Source organism: Carex rostrata, chromosome 24, assembly GCF_964058835.1.
Source record: "Carex rostrata chromosome 24, lpCarRost1.2, whole genome shotgun sequence".
Taxonomy (NCBI): Eukaryota; Viridiplantae; Streptophyta; class Magnoliopsida; order Poales; family Cyperaceae; genus Carex; species Carex rostrata.
The window spans coordinates 4366861-4386142 of record NC_135941.1 but is presented as its reverse complement, the minus strand read 5'-3'; the positions used below and the strand labels follow the sequence as shown (position 1 = coordinate 4386142).

The following is a 19282-nucleotide window of genomic DNA, read 5'->3' as shown; positions in this document are numbered from 1 at the left end:
ATTATACTTTTACTTGTAAATATTTTAAAATTGATATGTTAAAGTGATCTATATTATTTTATCTACATACATAAAAAAAATATCACTTTCAGTTTTTGATTTTATATGAATGAACAATTTGAAAAAAAAAAATCAACACTTAGTAGCTTCTATCAAGATTCTCGAAAAATAAGTTGAAAAAAATCAACATTTATAATTTATTCACAATAGTGTATTTTTACAAGCTCTTGATACTAATAAAAACAAAATCAAAATACCATAATCTTTTATGTGTGAATAGAGAAAATGATATAGATCATATTTAACGATTTTTATTTTTACATTTATGTTTTAAATTTAAGTTATTGTCGTTCTAAATATAGATGCATAATCTCATTAAAAATATATATCGAGATGTATAATGAGAACAAAAAAATAGAGATATTTGAATTCTCCTCATATAACAATCATGTGCTCATGTGCGCAAGTTGGATTGATGTTAACAATATATTTTTCTTTATTTTTACTTTGAAGAATAGAAAACAGATTCTTCAATTCCTTTCTTTCTCAATGAAGAAGTCAGATACAGTGTTTATGACAATCATACTATCAATGATTATTCTCAGTTCAAATAAGCAAAATATACGAACTTCTTTAACTTCTAAACATATAAGTTTTAATGTCTATGAAATGATTACAGTACATCATAGTATTACTTGAGAGCTTGAACCAAACATATAGCTCCACTTCACTGGATGCACCAAAAAACTGAACCTCAAAACAAATAAATAATACAGCTCAACCTACATAAGAAACAAAATAAACAAAGCTGTCTTTGAGGTGGTACATAAGCAAAAGATTTTTTTTTTAACATGGTTGAGAATCCCTACAAATTAAGAAGATAATGCAATGTACGAATAGGGACATGATCCCAATTTTTAATCCAAAAAAAATTAAGAAGATAATGTTTTTTCTTTGTTCTATTTTGCTTATTTTGGAAAGAAGGGTTACAAGATTTGCTTCTTAAATTTTAAAATACTCATTCAATTATTGATAGTATTGTTTTCCATTTGGCTTGTACCAATATTTTAATCATGCAATTCATGTTATATATGTGTTGAACTGCTGATAGCATAGACCGGTATGAAGGAAAACAAATTGTGCCAGGGGCTTTTTGGAATCAACATATATAATTATTTTTAATGAGGGGGTGAATTTAAGGATTCTCAATATATTAATAAATGATACTCGATTGCCCCCATATGTTTTAATTGGTGAGCACTCCATGTATCTAACAAGACAGAAATTTATTTTCTGAATTCCAACCTTTATGAATCAACTAAAAAGATATTCTCGCTCCAAAAACCTGAAGAAAAAAGGGAGACGTCTTTTTTTTTAAAACTTGGTAGTAGCTACCAAGATTCGTGAGGGTGAATCAAACTCTCGACCTTTGGATATAATAACTCTAGGACATCTTCCTAACCAATTGTGCTACCTCCCCTTTCTCGAAAGGGAGACGTCTTTATAGTACGTTTCTCTTGCTGATTTTAATATATGATTCAACTGTGTTGTTCAAACTTCTACCATAATCAGTTCAATTTTATTAACTTTTATCAAGCTGTAGTTTATATCTGTAAATTAAATATAAATCAAATTTCTTTTGGACATAAAAAGTTGTCACCCACCACAGTTCTGTAGCTATAGGAAGTTGAAACTGGAATTCACATTTCTTTCGGGTAAAGTGTTATTTCTATAGGAACTGGAATTCATGAACTGAAACGATTTCATGCATGCCCGATGCTTTAGCAGCGTTATCAGCTTGGATGAAAAAAATTATTCATGCAACAGATGAAACCAACATGAGCATGCAGTGCCACCAAACAAAAATTATTGTAATACACTAGTTGAACTGAAAGATAAAAAATTTCTAAGCACACAAAAAACTTGCTTTGCTGTCTCTCAAAAAAAGATAAGTCAGTTTAGAACTAACAAGTCCAGCTAAAAAACTCCAAAATTACTAACAAACCCAACGAGGTACCTCTCAAAATTATGAATTTAAGCTGCTTGAACTTGAGTAGCCTTTCCTTTCCTTGGTGCAATCTGAGTCTCAGGCTGTTCATAAAAATGAATATAACAAATTATGTCATTAAATCTTCTATCAAACTATCTATTTCAAAGGAGTAATCAAGAGGGAGGGCAATCCAAAATAACTATGATATTTTCTTCATTTTTCAAGTCACTTTAAATAACACAGCAAGTTCAGTGGTAGAGGAGATTAAAGAAAAACACCTCCTTTTTGACAGCCTCTTCCTTCTCTGACAGGATCAGCTCAATGTGGCATGGTGAAGACATGTAAGCTGAAAATTAAGTTATCTTAAAGTCAGAATCTATGGCCTACCAGACCTCAATCAAATTTAATGAATACCCCTGACTTTTACAAATAAATAAGCACAGTTGATATTAACACTACTTGCTACAATCATTGATTGCCATACATCTAAAACATGCATGCATACTATAAAGCTTGGTCTGTTTCAATGGCTGTTCTTCAGGAGAAATAGCTATAATAAAAAAATAATAAGATAGAACATAAGAAGAAAACCATACGATTGATTCTTCCATGAGCACGGTATGTTCGGCGGCGCTGCTTCTGGGCCTGATTGACCTGAATGTGAGAGACGTATAGGTTATCCACATCAAGCCCCTTGACCTCAGCATTGCTCTCAGCATTCTTGAGCAGATCAAGGACAAAGCGGGCTGACTTGGCGGGCCAGCGTCCCTGACCATTGGAATGGCGGTTCTTGGCCTGTGCAGTACGGCCCACACCACGGCAGAAACGGCGGAAGGGGATTGCCTGCTTGTGTGCAATAACATCTTCAAGGTACCGCTTTGCCTTCCCCAATGGCATACGCCTAATGGAGAACGCTGTCTCCCTTGTGTTCTATAATAAAAAAAGAATACACTGTTACTGTTAGTGTAGAGTCAAGACAGCATCAACAATATTCATGGTCATCATAATTGTATTTTGTTATCATGCAAGAAATACTTAATGAATAAATCAAATGACTTGTAAAATGAATACGGACAGAAAAGTTCAAAAAAAAAAAATCAACAATACTTGAGTAACGCCCGTTGACTGAAAGAGTGCACATATGCACAAACATGTATAACTGTTTACTGAACCTTCTGCCATAGAAAAATCTAACCAAAAGGTTCACCCACTAACATTGATTTTATATCCCTAAAGTTATCAGAACCCTGCTTTTTCATTAGGTCACAATTATCTAACTAAACGTGCAATTAAATAGCCCATATTAAGGTTTTATCAAACATATTAAAAAAGTTGTAACATAATATATTCCTAAAGAGTATATTATTGCACAAATGTTTACCAGACCAGTTGAACCTATTATGAAAACAATGAACATCAACTACAATCAAAAGACCAATTTAAGAAATCAGACATACAAGCTATAACAACATAAGATAAAGTAATGTCAATAAATGTATCGTTGTTTACTGAACCAGATGGCATTGTGTGGTCCAAATGGTTCACCCAATAACATCGAATTATTTTGCCTAAAGTTTACGAGAGTACTGTTCAGTAAAACAAAACAACACCCTGCTTTTATACTTTAGGTTACACCTTGTTGAAACTAACTAATTCTATGAATTTAATTTACTGACAGTAAAACTATGAACATGACTTTCGAGGTATGCTACAGTTATTATTATAAAATACAATAATAATGTATAAGATTAGTTTTTACAAAGCTTAGGTGCATGCTAGAAACATTCAAAACAAATTAAAGAAATGTTTCAGCGATCCTGAGATCATGGTAAAGACATGGGTTATATATACATACGTAAGATACCACACTACATGGATGAAAAACCGAAACTCAGACATAAAATATCATCCTGGGTCAAAATTCTGATATGGGGATGGTCGAAAGGAGGCTAGCTTTGCATCCGTCATCTATCAAGGCCATTTATCAGGACTGAGAAAGATACAAAGGCTCATCACACATGATTTTCATTTCATTTCTTAATTTTGTACAGACCAATCCCGTATTTTCTATTTCAGATTCTACAGAACAGTTCATGTTATAAAGTCAGGGTTCTGATCCATTGAACCCGCTTTAATTACCAGAGAACCCATTTGTCAGTAAGTCATCAGCAAATGTGCCAGATAAATATTAATTTCAATGATACTGTTAAATGGAAGACGCTATACCACCTCCTAACAATAATTGAATATCACATGTTTACAAAGAAGTACAAAGAGTGACAAAATTAAAAAAATAAAAACATAATCTAACCTTGAAGTGAACCCTCAAGTCACGGCCCATAGCCTTGGCGGCTGCAAAATACAGGAGAAAAGTATAAATCAGTTAAAGCTGCAATGATAAAATCATGGAATTGACGAAATAGAAATGATGTTCTGATCCGATTAAATGGGAGAAACGACCCATTCAAACAAATGTAGAGAGAAAAAAAACCGTAAAATGAACTGTATGATGAGAGAGATCTTACACTTGGTGACATTAACGGGTTCTCTTGAGTACTTCACCTGACATCAGATAAAAACCACACAAATAATCGATCAAACATGATTTTCAATCCAGAAACAAATTGAGAAATCTGAAAGGGAAGATACCATCGCTGCAGTAGAAACGTGAGGCTGCGGCGGCGGGAAGAAAGAAATAGAGAGAGCGAGTGGTGTAAGTGTTATATAAACCCTAATGGGCTGAATTTTAAGGTTCCTCTTCTTTGATCTGAGATACTGTTTTCTTACGCCAATACATAAATACAATTACAAATGGCCCACCCACAGACGCACAACTTTCTACTCAAATTAATCATTGATGCTACTTTTTAAATTACACTTCTACAAATATCGTTGACGCAAGCTGGTTTCAATGTTCGTATTGGGACCCATTAACAGATTGGGCCCATGACCCGATCCGACCTGATTACCTTCTCAACCCTCAATCCACAATTGGGCCTTCGTCTTTTCAGGCCCAAGAAAACCCAAAGTTATGTCGAATCATGCAATTGACGTCCGAACCTCAATCAAGTACAAAATTAGCCATAACTTCAAAAAATACAACAATCACGTGCGCTAACAAACAAAAAAAAAAAATCTTCAATTCCTTTCCTTGATTTCTCGGGGAACAAGTCCGATACACTGTTTATTATAATCATACAGTGTTTTCATAATCACACTATTAGATAATACAGAGGTTCATCAATGATTATTCTCATGTCAAATAAGCAAAAAAACGAACTTCACTAACTTCTTAACATATTAATTTTAATGTTTAAATAAATGATTATAATAACATCATAGTATTTCTTGAGAGGTTGATCCAAACCATATGGTCAAAACCTGAACCTCAAAATAAATAAATAATACAACTCAACACTACCCAAAACAAACAAAATTCTCCTAGGCTCAAAACAACTGGACTATTGCCTCCACTATTCCTACCAGTGATGCTTTCCAAATTCTCACGGAAAGATTAGAACAGAAATTGCAGTAAAAACTGCACAAAATTGAGGAAATCATGTTGACTTCACCTTCTTCCCAGATGTCTTTGAGGTTTGCTTGTTAGCTTGTTTCCCTTTCTTTGATTTTTCCTTGGAACTTTGCTTTGGCTTTGCTCCTTGAATTATCCTTTTAGGTTGGTCAGGATTCTCATGTGGGTCCACCTCTTCATACTGTATCGGTTTTATTATGAGACCTGGCTTCTTAACAATCTGAAATTAGAAAAGTTACAAAAAAATTAATTAGTCCAGCTCAGCAAACCTATAGTCATGCAACTCCCAGTTCATAGTTATCAGGTTTCTCACATAAACAAAATGAAAAAAAGAAAAACAGCCAATCACCTCTGGTCGATTTAGAGCAGATATAGCACTAGCAGGGTTGAAGTCAGGGCCGATAGGCATACGCATGCTCCCTTCATATGCATCTTTTGATGTGAATGGGAATGGCAGGCTCGTTGCCATCAGCTTTTCAGCCTGAAGATTATAAAACAAAAGGCTGATCAGAATATAAATAATAAATGTACAATAAGTCAACCAATAAATAGAATAAACAAATGCAATAATCTGTACTGGACATGACTGATCTATCACATTTGAGGGGTTATTTGCCCAATGTTTAATCCTCAGATTGCACCTTGACCAATCCGATGCGAACAAAAAGATTATTCCTCGTAATAATAGCATTCCAAAGACAATGTAAAAAAAAAAATGAAGAGATGAAGCTCCTGATCGAACTTTATAGGTCACAGTGAACACTCACTTAACACCAAGAGATACCTTACAAACAGCAACTTGACATAAATAAAGAATACACCTAATGATGACATTCTCTGCTAGATAATACATTATGCCTTCTAATTAACAGAAATAAAAAAATAATAATAAAAAAAACCATTTTTTGATATGGAAAAGCATTCCTATTGGACGCTCCATAATTTTAAAACCCATGGTTTTCTCCCATCTAAAAAAGTTGCAAAAGAAATCATAAGAAATGTAGAATTTGTTATCCTACAAGGTTTCAACAAAGGTCGATTTGAGTAGCAAAGCTCGTTCGAATCTTAACGATTTGAGATTTGAAGCGTTAGCACTAGCCAAATAATGTTATGCATAGCACCTTAACTTATTCATAATAAATACCTTTTTATTGATGGTTTCTGATATAATAACATGGTCAAACTTGGCATCCTTTCTCTTCTTTAGTGCTTCTTCTCTCTTCCTTTTCTTCTCCTCATGTTCTCTCACCATCCAATCAGGCAAACCCTTTCTCCTCTGCACATGGGTCCATTGGCCCCACCCAGGCACCAGTGCAGGCTTCTCGGGCTCTGGGTTCTCCTCGTTAAGAGTCTCCAACTTGTCCATCTCAAATTCTGCTGCCACGTCATCACCCGCAAAAACGCGGCGTATTAGGTCAGCTTGTGATGGGAGTTCATAGTCAGGTTTTTTATCAGTAACTGAACTTGTAGTTAGGAATCCTTCTACCATCTCTGTGTCAGAGTCGGTGTCATAGGAGTGATCAGTTTCCTTAAAATAAATAGTAGAGATTGAGGTCAGTGCCTGAATTGGTAGTTAGCAAAGCTATAAAAATAGGTCAGTCAAAAATGTGCATATTATGGATATTACGGATGACTTGTACTATGGATCCATATCACTAACTCAAAGTTCAAACTGTTAAAACATTATCCGTATGAAAATATACTTAATGACCAAATATTTCATTTTTTAGAATAGTTTACTATTTTTTTAGATAGGTAGAAAATCACTTGATGGAAAAATTCTGGACTATCCGAAGGCAGTGATTCTCTACCTATTTTAAAAAAAAGTAAACAAATTCTGAAAAATGTAAAATTTGGTCTCCAATTACATATTCATCCAGAGATCATGTTGGATTTTGAAAATAGAGATAGGGATCCATAGCACGGGTCAATTTGTAATATGCATATTACCATAGCCTCACTCCTAACTCTTGCCTGGGCTTTGGCAAAAGGTATCCTTGATGTGCATTCTTTACTTTGTTGGTTAACTTTTATATAACAGTCAATATGTTCTTCATTTTTGTTATACCTTAATGTCTTGAGAAGTCTTAGATGCATCCTTGATCAATGAATCTGAAGACTTGTTGCTGCGTCTAGAATCACTTCTCACCTTTATTTATATAATAAATAAATAAATTTAGTATCCTTAATATACTGCAAAACTCCATGAATTCTAATTGAACAGAGTACACTAATAAATAAAGCTACAGATGAAAATTAACATCAAATGTCTAGAGTCTAAAACCTTTCTGAAGGAATCTCCAGCAAATATTGCAACTTCATATGTTGTTTTTGGGCCTACATTTTTTGCCATATCATCCAAATTCTGATAAAAGACAAGCAAAAGGAAGCAGGATTACTACACATTTAAAAATAAAAAAACATATTTTGTTTCATGAGAGGCTATTGGTACTATGCATAGCGGCATAGCGCGGATTGGTCCGTACTATGGATCAATATATCCATTTTCATAGTCCAAACAGTCAATCTGAACCATTCAAAATGAACTACATATGAAAATGTACTTCTTTTACATTTTTCTATAATGTTTTTACTATATTTTTAGATCAAGTGATTTTCTAACTAAAAAAAAAAATCTAAAAAATGTAAAATTTCTGCAAGTACATTTTCATATGGAAATCATGTTGAAATGTTCAGATCGATTATTTGACCTTTGAAAAGGAAGATATAGATCCATAGTACAAACCAATCCGCACTAATGCAAAGTACCATAGCCTCACTCATTTCATTTAGTTTATAGTGTAACATCAAAGAAAGAGAAAGCAAACAATTTCAATACCTTAAAAATAGAGAAAGCAAACAATTTCAGTACCTTAAAAATAGAATTTTGTGCCATGACTTGCTCTTCATCCAAAAGTGATGTACCAAGTCGAACCCCCTCCGCCTTGTCACTATTCACTTCAACATTTTGAGGGCCCGCCTCATCAAATTCCACATCATCGTCTTCGCTATCAGTGTTCTTTTCAAAATCACGTAATCTTCTCCTTTTGTTGGATTCTCGTGGTGCATCTTTTCTAGCCGGGCCAAAGGTTCTTTTACCGGTCATTTTTGCCGCACTAGGGTTTTGTTGCATCTCTTCTTCTTGTTCTTCATCTTGCAGTTGATTCAAGGTAGCATCATAATCTTCAAGTGCTTGACGAACCTCCTCGTAAGCCTCCTCTTGCCGCTTCTTCAAACCACGTTCCTGTAGAAAAATATAAGAGAAGTGAAATTCTAAAGGGTTGAACAGCTTCCTAAATCTGTTTTCCATGCCTGTCGGGATTAATAAATGTATTTTTCAGTTTAGCATGCTGGTATTAGTAAGAGATATTTTTATTCTGGTATCAGCTGTGCTTAAGAGGATTTCATGGATCAGCTAAACTGAATCTAATTTGTGATATGTAGTAATCATAAGAAGTTTCAAAACAATCCATGTCAAAACCAGTACCAGCAAATTCTGAGAACTCAGACTAGTAGCATCCTCTAACATCTTGGTAAAACTAATTCAATTAAATGTAAAACATACCATAAAAGGCAATGCAAAAAGGCCCTTTTTCGGCGCCTCATCTCCTTCATCCAAAACCTTAGCTGTCTTATCTTTCGCCTTGTGCAATGCCTTCACAGCCCTTTTGTTGTCATTCTCATCTTCCTCTTCATCTTCATCTTCATCATCACTACTCTCTTCGTCACTACTACTTGCATTTTCCTTCATGGATTTCATTTTTCGTTTCAATTCTTCGTGCTTTTGGAGTTGCTCCGAGATGGCAGCACGGGTAGCATCATCCTGAATGTCCAGGCCGCGCTTTAAGATCCGTTTTGCCCATTTCGAACTGTTTTTGTGCTTCAATGTAAGTCGTTCCTGTTGGGAAGTAAAAACTTGAGCAAATTAGAAGGTAGCAGATGTATTTTCCTAGTGTAATAATTAGTTGTCAAATGAGGGCTGTCATACATGATCAATTTTTTTTTTTTAATTTCAATAAAAGTTAATCACACAAGCAATGGAAAATTTGAGCAATGCACCCTTGTGCTCTCTATATAGCTGTCTAAATGCAAATAAAAGGAAATAGCGAGAGTGGTTATATATGTCTCTCAGAAAAACATTTCAACTATCTCACTCATATGTCCAAAAACATTGTGTGTTTTAGATTATCATCTGTATTCTCACCCTCTTATGTTTTTTTTCAAAGGAAAAAACCTAATGATGAGCCAAAATACTTCTCATTTGTCCCTCCTTATCTAGAATATGAGGGGAGGGAGTGAAGGACTGTTTGGATCTCTGTGGTTTGAGCTATGGGAGGAATGTTAGTTTTTCTTTGTTTTGGATGATTGTAAAGAAAGCCGCTGCAAATCAGTTAATTATCTTTATTAACTAGCATAAGTTCATCGAAATACAAAACTTACTATACCGATGAATTTAGAAATAAGTCTCCATTAGTCCATTCACCTATAAATCCATACGTATCTATTTACCCATTAAAAGAAGAAATCTCCATTCACCTATAAAGTCATCTATGTATCCAATTACCCCATTAACATTAGGATTGTTGAAAGCTTGAAACAATAAAGTCACCATTCACCTATAAAATCATCTATGCATTTAATTTCCTCTTTTATCTTAAAAAATGAATGAAAGCTAAATTAGGATTATTAAAAGCTAGGAAAAGATGGACAGTCACATACTCTAGACAGATAGCAAACTTAAAACAACAATTTGGTTTCATAGGTGAATGAATCTCTTTTGCTCAGAGCAAACATATGCCAGGGGAATTTAGCAATTTTATTCAGCAAACTCTAAACAGATACTTTAGGTACTACCATGAATTTCCTTTTGTGGGTTACATCTATTTTCTCTCTTCTTTTTCTTCTTGGGGGAGATCGGAGATTACCAAATAGCAAAGAATTAAGTACAGGTGGGAGGAAAATAGTTAAATTCCCCTAATAAAGGACAAGAAAAACTACAACGAATGAACAAGCTAATCACCTCTGCACGTTTTTGTTCATGTTTAATGGCATTTTGTTTTGCAGCCTCAGGATCCATCTCCAGTTCAGCAGATGCTACTTTCCGCTTATCCTTTTTCATTATTTTGTGGTAAGTCTTTGATTTGATCTTTTTTATTCTCTTGGCCTTCACCTCGTGCCTGAATAGGAGGCTCCGCATCTTGGCAAGACGGTTCCGACGATCTATCACATCCTCCTTTGACACCTGTACCAGCACAATTCAGCCCCATGTTTAAAATAATAAAAAAAAATGTAAGCAAGCATATCATCCTTCTTCTTACCGGATTCATGCCAGTTCTTTCATATAGCAATTGTACTGTTCTTTTAATGCTTCTACTATTCTAATGTTTTTATTCTTTCATATATACTCCTACAAAAATCTATTGTATTAAGAAACAGAGAGAAAATATAAAAGAAATTACTTTATTAAGCTCTAGCATTCTGGCACCATCATTTTTATAAGCCTCAACCAATTCCGGGTCTTGCCTCAGCTGGGCCATCTGCTTCTCAAATTCCGTGCGGGGCTCAAATCCACTAGCAATGGCCCCAACAGTTGAGTAGCCCAAATTTAGATCCTGCTCAAAGAAGAGTGTCGGGGCCTCTCTGTTTCTCTTAACTAGCCCCTCCCACTTTGTTATCTCCTTTCTCGCAAACTTATCTGACACCTATGTTGCATCAACAATAAAACATGGCTCAATTTATAAGATTCATATTATAATTTTAATAATTACTGGTGAGGTATTAATGGCTTCTTACAAACAGTAAGATACTAATTGGTGACTAATCGCACCCAGCCCATACTGGTCAAATTTTGGGTTGGAGTATCAGAAGAAAAATAAATTTTACAGGAAACGAACTCATACTTTAGGAGTACATTTTAGAGATGAACAGATGTGGTCCCAACCGTTGCAACTAGCCAGTACTCCTACCAACCAACTGGGACCACACACTATCATATGTAAGTATTCCTCAGGTAAACAGGTACGAAGTGAACTCAATGCAACAAACAAAAAACAGATAGCAAAAGCTAGCAGCAGCCACAACAGCACCGAATAATCATTATGTGGTGACCAACTAAGCAGCAGGCACCTCCTTGAAATTTTGGGTCACAAAAAAGTAGTAGTAAGTGAACTGATACTGAAATTTGATTTAAAAATGTCATCCATTATTGACATTGTAACTGAATACTATTTCCAAATCAGAGAGAGTAGCCCAGTACAACAAAACATAGCATACCTTGCGTTGAACCTTGTCGCGCTCACTCTTTGGAAGTGGTGCCAGCATAGTCATTGGTTGCTTCTCCTGGTGTTGAACCCGCTTTCTCAGGCTACTGTAACCTGACTTCCCTTGGAGTTGCGCCAGTAAGTCATGAACCGAGACATTTTTGTTTCTCACTTCAGCTTGGCTTGCTAAAACTTCTTCTCTTTTCTTCTTCTTGTCACCTTTTAATAAAAAAAAGGGAAAAATACATAAGTTTATCAAAGAAAATTAGAAACTTTTTTTAAATATTTCTGCCAAATGAGAGAATCACCATCAAATGCTTCTTTGGGAATGCCAGTAATTTCCTGAAGCATCCTCAGATGCCTGTCAGTACCCTCCTCTTCACCTTCATCTTCACCCTCGTATTCAGATTTGTCGGACAATATTTCTTCATCTGATGACACCTCTTCATCCTGTAATCCATTAAATTTGTAATGTTTCATGCAAAGAGATAAGCATTTGGTCTAACTTATAAGAAAAAAAAAACAGAGAGATGTGAGATAAAGAGGTTTTTTCTTTGGACAGACCTTAAAATCCTCAGGTAATTCATACTCGTAATTTTCAACCTCATCAAATCTCCTATTCTTTCCTAATTCCTCTTGCGCCACCTCCTCATCAAGCTCGTACAAATCCCTAACACCTTCCTCGCCTTCAGTACCCGAATCCGAGCTCGATTTGTCCTCTAGCATGCCCAGCTCCTTGCGCAGTACATTTGTAAGACGGGGCCCACCGCCTTGCCGCTTCCTCTGGCCGTCATCTCTCCCCTTTCCCTTATTCTTCTTGGTTTTGCTTGTTCTGGAAACGAAGGTGGATTCGGTTTTGTTAGCTTTCGCTTTGATGGACTTTGGTTTCTTCCTATTCTTCTCCTTCGTATCCGCCATGGCTGGAGAGGGACAGAGAGTGCTTCGTTGGCAGCACAGAACCAGAGGCGACCAGGGTTTTACTAGTTGGTGTTCTCTCAAGTCTCGACTGCCCCTAGCCTGCTATTGGAAGGAACGGCTAGGGTAGCGAACTAGCAGGGAGGAGAAGGAGAAGAGAAAGGGAGCAGTCGATTCAACGATTCCACGAGAGGTTTAGGGATTGAATTTACATTTCTATCCATAGCGAAAAGACGACAATGAAACAAGGGTTGATCTCAATGGGCCGCGAGAAAATCGCCCGGATCGGCCCGATTTCGTCGTGAATTTGAATGAGGGCCGAATTTTCAGCCCAACTCGCTTATTACTCTGTCCGTTTATTCACGGGCTGCCCTGCTCAATTAGCAGCTCAAATATTTGCCAGTAAGGATTGTGGTCTAGATTTTGTATTTTGTCTTATTAATGATACATTGTATTTTATCATTTGAAATAATTGAAATTGTTTATTGTAATAATTAACAAGCCATTAAGTTAACTATGACTAACTGACATGAGAATCTTAGTTGCAAACTTGTAATCAAGTATTTTATGCCCATAAGATGCATAACATTTACAGGTTCTGTAGTGTTGATTATTGATCTTAGCCATATCTATTAAAAATTAATCTTACCCTATCATGTCTTTACTCGTTAAAATTATCGGTATCAAAACGGTAACGGGTGAATAATGAATAATACTACTATAATAATTAGTTTTCTTATATTTTACAAATAGAATGTCAAAACTCATTTATTCGCAAACATGCCATGACATTACTAATAAAAAATAAAAATTAAATTAAATGTGCAATCAATTTCAATTAAATTGTATGTTTTATAAAACAAAGGAATTCAAAAATAGAAATATATCTTCTGACAAATTCAATTATTTAATTAAAGAACAAGACACGCAAATAAAAGTAATACGTTTAATATTGTTTTACAACAAAAAACAATACACTAAATAATAAAAGTATTCATTAATTGTTGCTCAAACAATATCATAAAAGTAATATGTTTAATATTGTTTTACAACAAAAAATAATACACTAAATAATAAAAGTATTCATTAATTGTTGCTCAAACAATATCATATTATTATTTTATATAATTATCTTATAAGGTAACGGGTACGAAATAGCATTTACATGTATCCTTATCCGTTTAGCTAACGAAAAAAACTTCTTACCCATACCTATACCTAATAAGCTAACGAAAAAGAATCATATCCATACCCGTCTTATCGAATACAGTACTGGTCGAATAAACGATTAAAAAAATATCATTGACACCCCTGGAGGTGGGATGCACAGAACACCCCTAACTGCAGGCCTACGTGGCTTCTTCGTTAAGCAATGTCACTACATAGCTTCCTTTTCAAAACATTAACCAAACAAAGAATCTTTTTCTTCATGAGAAAAAAACAAAAGGTATTTCAGCAGGGAAAAGAAGGAAATCTAAAGCATCCTCAAATGCCTATTACTACCCTCATCTTCATCTTCTATTCTTTGTCGCTATAATAGCCTCTGTGACACACTGTATATGGTCTTTGGCCCATGGGCCTTTCCTGTAAGAAAAAAGACTACATTTAGCTGTTGGATTTGCGTAACCTTTATTTTATACTGCGTAATGCCAATTGTTCGTGCAGCAGTACAAGTAAAATAATGAAATTTTTAAGTATTTAGCAAAAAAAACGGAGTTATACTTTGGAGGAAGTTATTCAAATAAATGTGATACTCTATTTAGAATTACTTCTTCTTAAATGTATGTTCTTTTGTACTGAGCGTTGAAAATAGAATTTGAGTCCAAGGCTTACAGTCTCCGTAGAATTTGGATTGTTTGATCTCTTAGGTCCTGTTCGCTGCCACTGTTTTTGTGGGGAAAGAAAAATCACTCAGAGTGATTTTTTTTATTTTTTTCACGCGTACAGTGTTTCACCCATTCAAATTGAACCATAACTCAAGTTCATTTTCATTCCCGCCTGACAGACGAACAGGCCTTTATTGGGGAATAGGCTGTCCTGAGAAATAGAAAAGAAATTTTAGAGTATTATTTTCGCACTCCCTCAAGGTCTATGTTACATTTGTGATACACAAATATTATTAAAAAAAAATATCAGTGCACAGATAATACATGCGTGTTACTTTTGATTGGTACTTGAATAATATCTGAGTACCGATTAATATTGGAATTTTCTCCATTTTCATACCAACTTTGCCGATTTTTTTCGTTAGAACTCTGCTTGGCAGGAAGGGTCACAGATTGGAGTCCACATTCCCTACATCGACCCACTGTTTGAGATTTATCGGATTGTCGGATTAGAATTCGAACCAATCAGGTTCAAATATGTATTGTACATAAACTTATTTTAAAATTCGTGCTAATATGTAACTAATGACAGAGCCACTTGTGAAGAATGGAGATCAATTACCTTCTATGTCTTTCAAAAATTTTGTATCTGCATTTATTCTATATATATTTTTAAAAATAAAATGTTGTAGATAGTGTAAAATTAATTTTTATTCGCAACAAAAAAATTATTGTACTTGTAAATCTGACTCTGCCCCGGTATGTAATGAACAGATCGAATTCCACCTTAAACAGTGCATTAAGTTAATGCAGATAAAATGAATTTTTACTGTGTAGTGATGCCATTCAAAGGGAAAGTTGTAGACATTTTCTCAGCTTTTCTGAGTTTAGCATATCAAGAAAAATCATTATAAAATTAGTTACGTACAAACAGCTCACTTTGTAGTTTACTCCGCTAGCATTCAATGCTCGTGGCATCTGACGTGTATCAACTATGAACTATCAAAGATTCAAGGGATGAAACTTGAAACATGAAAGGAACAGATGTCTCTGTCCCCACATGCCTTTCCAACTAGAATTTTCTGTCTTAAGCACACAACAAACCTGATCACATTAATTACTTCTGAACTCCCGAATCTACCCCCACCTGACCTGAGCTGTTTAAGAGCCGTTACTGAATTTTGATTTCATAAATAGAAACAGTTGAATTGCCATAATGTCTTTATTTATTACAAGTCAATTTTTCTGGTAACTTCGTGCTGCAATTGGAAATGGCAGACTATCCGTAATGATATTTGTTATTATGTATGTTGTAAGGGAGGGATCCATTAACCACAATGGTAAGTTACAACATTTTATAATAATTTATTTTTTATAATTTTTAAAGTTCAAATAGTCGATCCAACCCGTTCAACATGATATTTATATTAAATGTACTTACATATCAAATTTTACATTTTTTATTTTTTATTTACTATTAAGTATTTTACAAAACGGTTATTTTTAGAAATTTTGGAACACTGAAAAATAGTAGTTTTCTAAAATATTTAATAAATAGTAAAAATAATTCATAAAAATATAAAATTTGATCTCCAACTACATTTTAATATAGATATTATTTTGAATGATTTGAATTGACTATTTTAATTTTAAAAATCATAAAAACAAATTATTGTAAGATGTTATAACTTACAAATATTGTAACTAAATCCCTCGTGTTGCAATTATGAGGAGAAATAGATGGTAAGAAAATGCAACCGACAGCGTAGAAGATGCTTCAACTTGTTGATTAGTTTGTCCACTTTATATAATATCTAATGATCGTTCATCTTTTAATAATATGCAATTTTCAAATTGATCTTTGATCTCTTTAATGTATTTTTTTTTTAACTACTTGCTAACCGACATTATGAGACAAATAATTAAAAATGATTTATATGTACATTTTTGGGGTGTAAATAAGTAACGTTCTGTGTCACCTTGTGACTTTGTTTATGTAGCATGATGTGCCATGATTAAATTTAAAATGACGGTTATAATACACTAATTATGTTGCAATCTGTTTAAAGATGACTAGTTATATTTATCACGTTTAGTGATGTTTAACTATTTTTTTCATAACATAAGTTTGTTTATTTAAGATTCATCTTAGATCAACATTTAACAGTCTTAATCACATGTGATCTTTCGTGTAATGTGTTGTGATGTATCAAGTTTCTGAAAAATGATCACAGCACGGAACACACAAGTCACGATATGTAACTAGTACACATGCTATACCGTACCATAACGAAAACGTATCATGTGGTAACATATCTAATCACAAATTCACAATGTGACTTTTTTACACCCTTACCCCTCTCCTCGTTGAACCAATATAAATGAAAGAAGCCTTCACGAGGAAAACAATGAGATATAAATACGGGAGCAAGTTGTCACAATTTTGTTTGAATCAAAATTATTCATAAGCACATAGGCATTTTATTTTTTAAATTCTCCTTTTATACAGAGTGTATCACGTGTCAGTGTCAACTCTGATTTTCAAGCACAAACTCAAATGTTAATTTTATATAAATGTATAATTAAGTTGATCATGTAAAACTTCGAATTTTTACATAGTTAATTTTTTTTTATAAACATCTTTACTGGACAACATGACATAATTTGATTTATAAGCAACTAATAGACAAAAAAATAATAATAACATCTCACTTATATATAATGGAGAGTGATTCCATTAACAATAATATTATTGTCCAATTAAACACCGCTCTGAGAAACTTTTATAGCGCTTTAAATGATTTTTTTTTAAACAAAGCTAAAAACCGTATTGTTTATAAATTAAAAGGGGTTTGAGTTAAATTAGTTTTTCCAAATAATGATTCCCAATAAAATTTAGTATTTCGGTTGAATCGGCTAGTATGATATTGGTGATTTAGTGTCATATCATATTGACTTTAAAATTTATTAAATACAATTTAAATGGCTAATTTAAACTGATTTATTGTATGAGTGATGTGTTTACATGCAATTTTTCTATTTTTCGAGTTATTTTAGTACCAAGTCAACCAGTCAAAAATATTGAAAATAAATGTATTAAAATTAACTTAAAAACTTTCGCATTTGACCACTTGACTCGATACTAAATAAATTCAAAAAATATAAATTTTGCATGTAAACACAACTAATAAAGTAAGTCTGTTTGAATAATTTGAATTCGGCTTTTAAAGTCGGTTCGATTGGTTTTGGCATTGGTATTATAAAGGTTCAAATGACACTAATGTCATACTAGCTGAACTCATTTGTGTTTCTATTAAAATACTTTTATGAAAATTTAATCTGTATCTCTTTAAAGACGAAATCCATCATTACTTTCACTAATCGGTGATTTCCATCCATAATGAAAGGTTGGCGGGTAAAATGCTGAACAAGAAATTCAATTAGGGCCTGTTCGGCAACATGGGAATTTAGAGGGAATAGGAATTTTTCATTTGGGATTGGGAATTTCAATTTATCAAAACCAAAGTTATTTAACCTATGAGAAATTTTAGAGTACAGGTGTTCGGCAAATGCATGAAATTGTTAGGATGTTAGTTTGTTTTTGTATAGGAGATGTAATACTAAAATTAAACTATTATAAGTGTATTGATACTAATTACTGATTATAATCAATATAATTTTATATATAATATTCTCAAAATGTTTAAATGAAATTGACTATACACACTTAATATTAGCTTAATCTATTAAAATTAAGCATTGCTAGTTTAATTATGCTTGTTTAATTAATTTCTTTTATTATTATGTTGTGTTTGTTTAATTAATTTTTGTTTGTGTTTGTTTAAATTATGTTTGGTTTATTATATCATTAAATTGTGTTTGTTTAATTGTGATTGTTTATGAAAAAAAAAAAATAGCTACAAAGTAAATTTTATTTTGAAAATTATGGTTAGTATATAAAATGAATATTTTTCATGATTAAATATGATTTCAACCATTATAATAAATAATTGGAGCATTATTAATATGATTTCCACCATTGTGATAAATAATTGGAGCATTATCATTTTTTTAAGTACGTTTTTAAGTACGTTCTGTGCACGAATAAGGGTTTGATGAGCCATAATGTTTAATTACATTTCCAGTTTTTCTGCATGCTCAAAAGTTCGGAAATAAAACGGAGGTTTGATCGAAATTTTTTTTCCCATGAAAAGTGAGTCAAGAAAGAAGGAATAATATCCTTTGGTATTGAAAATTGGAATTTTAAACTTGTTACCGAACACATACATGAGAAAAATACCCATAAGTCAACTTTACCTATGAAAACCCATGGTAATTGAGTGTGCCAAACAGGCCCTTATTAAAATAAGAGAGAAAGGTCTCACATTAGCTTTGCAAACGATAACGAAAATCATTGTTAGTAATTTCCAAAGTCAAAATGTAATCATGAGGAAATAGAGAAAACAATATGGTCATTTCATGAGAGAAAACGAGTTTTTTCGGTTCTGAAAGTAAAAGAAAAGGGATTATGATAATTGTCCTCGCAACTCTGTCTTTCCATTTATCTTAGCACTGAACTTTTATAACTATTTCGGGGACTACACAAATTTCAGCACTAATTTTTTTCTTCTAAAGTATTAATCTCCATACATAAAATATTTATACCTAAAAATGAAAGTATTTATACCAAGGTGAATAATTTTTACATAAATAATTGTCTCTTCAACCAAATCTCAAATTACACGGGGGGGGGGGGGGG

The 19282-nt window shown here is 33.4% G+C and overlaps 2 protein-coding genes and 2 non-coding genes across 4 annotated transcripts; all 4 read right to left on the bottom strand.

The window, feature by feature from the left end:
• Window positions 1-1732: 1732 nt before the first annotated feature.
• On the bottom strand, window positions 1733-4726 carry LOC144575738 (large ribosomal subunit protein uL22-like). The gene is made up of 6 exons (XM_078325978.1): window positions 4640-4726; window positions 4516-4552; window positions 4302-4342; window positions 2587-2920; window positions 2269-2336; window positions 1733-2091 (listed from the first exon to the last, which is right to left on the bottom strand). Exons 1-6 carry the CDS (start codon window positions 4640-4642, stop codon window positions 2035-2037), a joined length of 540 nt encoding a protein of 179 aa, XP_078182104.1. The 5' UTR covers window positions 4643-4726; the 3' UTR covers window positions 1733-2034.
• Window positions 3140-3247, bottom strand: LOC144576021 (small nucleolar RNA snoR74). Its single transcript, XR_013518585.1, has one exon. It is a non-coding gene; the product is annotated as a small nucleolar RNA snoR74 (small nucleolar RNA).
• On the bottom strand, window positions 3482-3611 carry LOC144576020 (small nucleolar RNA snoR74). The gene has a single exon (XR_013518584.1). It is a non-coding gene; the product is annotated as a small nucleolar RNA snoR74 (small nucleolar RNA).
• A 522-nt stretch (window positions 4727-5248) lies between the features above and the next one.
• Window positions 5249-12915, bottom strand: LOC144575500 (U3 ribonucleoprotein (Utp) family protein). The gene is made up of 12 exons (XM_078325664.1): window positions 12347-12915; window positions 12091-12232; window positions 11796-12001; window positions 10982-11224; window positions 10543-10764; window positions 9088-9420; window positions 8395-8766; window positions 7807-7887; window positions 7591-7671; window positions 6667-7050; window positions 5872-6003; window positions 5249-5742 (listed from the first exon to the last, which is right to left on the bottom strand). The coding sequence occupies exons 1-12, from the start codon at window positions 12698-12700 to the stop codon at window positions 5548-5550; spliced, it is 2745 nt and encodes a 914-aa protein (XP_078181790.1). The 5' UTR covers window positions 12701-12915; the 3' UTR covers window positions 5249-5547.
• Between the last annotated feature and the right edge of the window lie 6367 nt (window positions 12916-19282).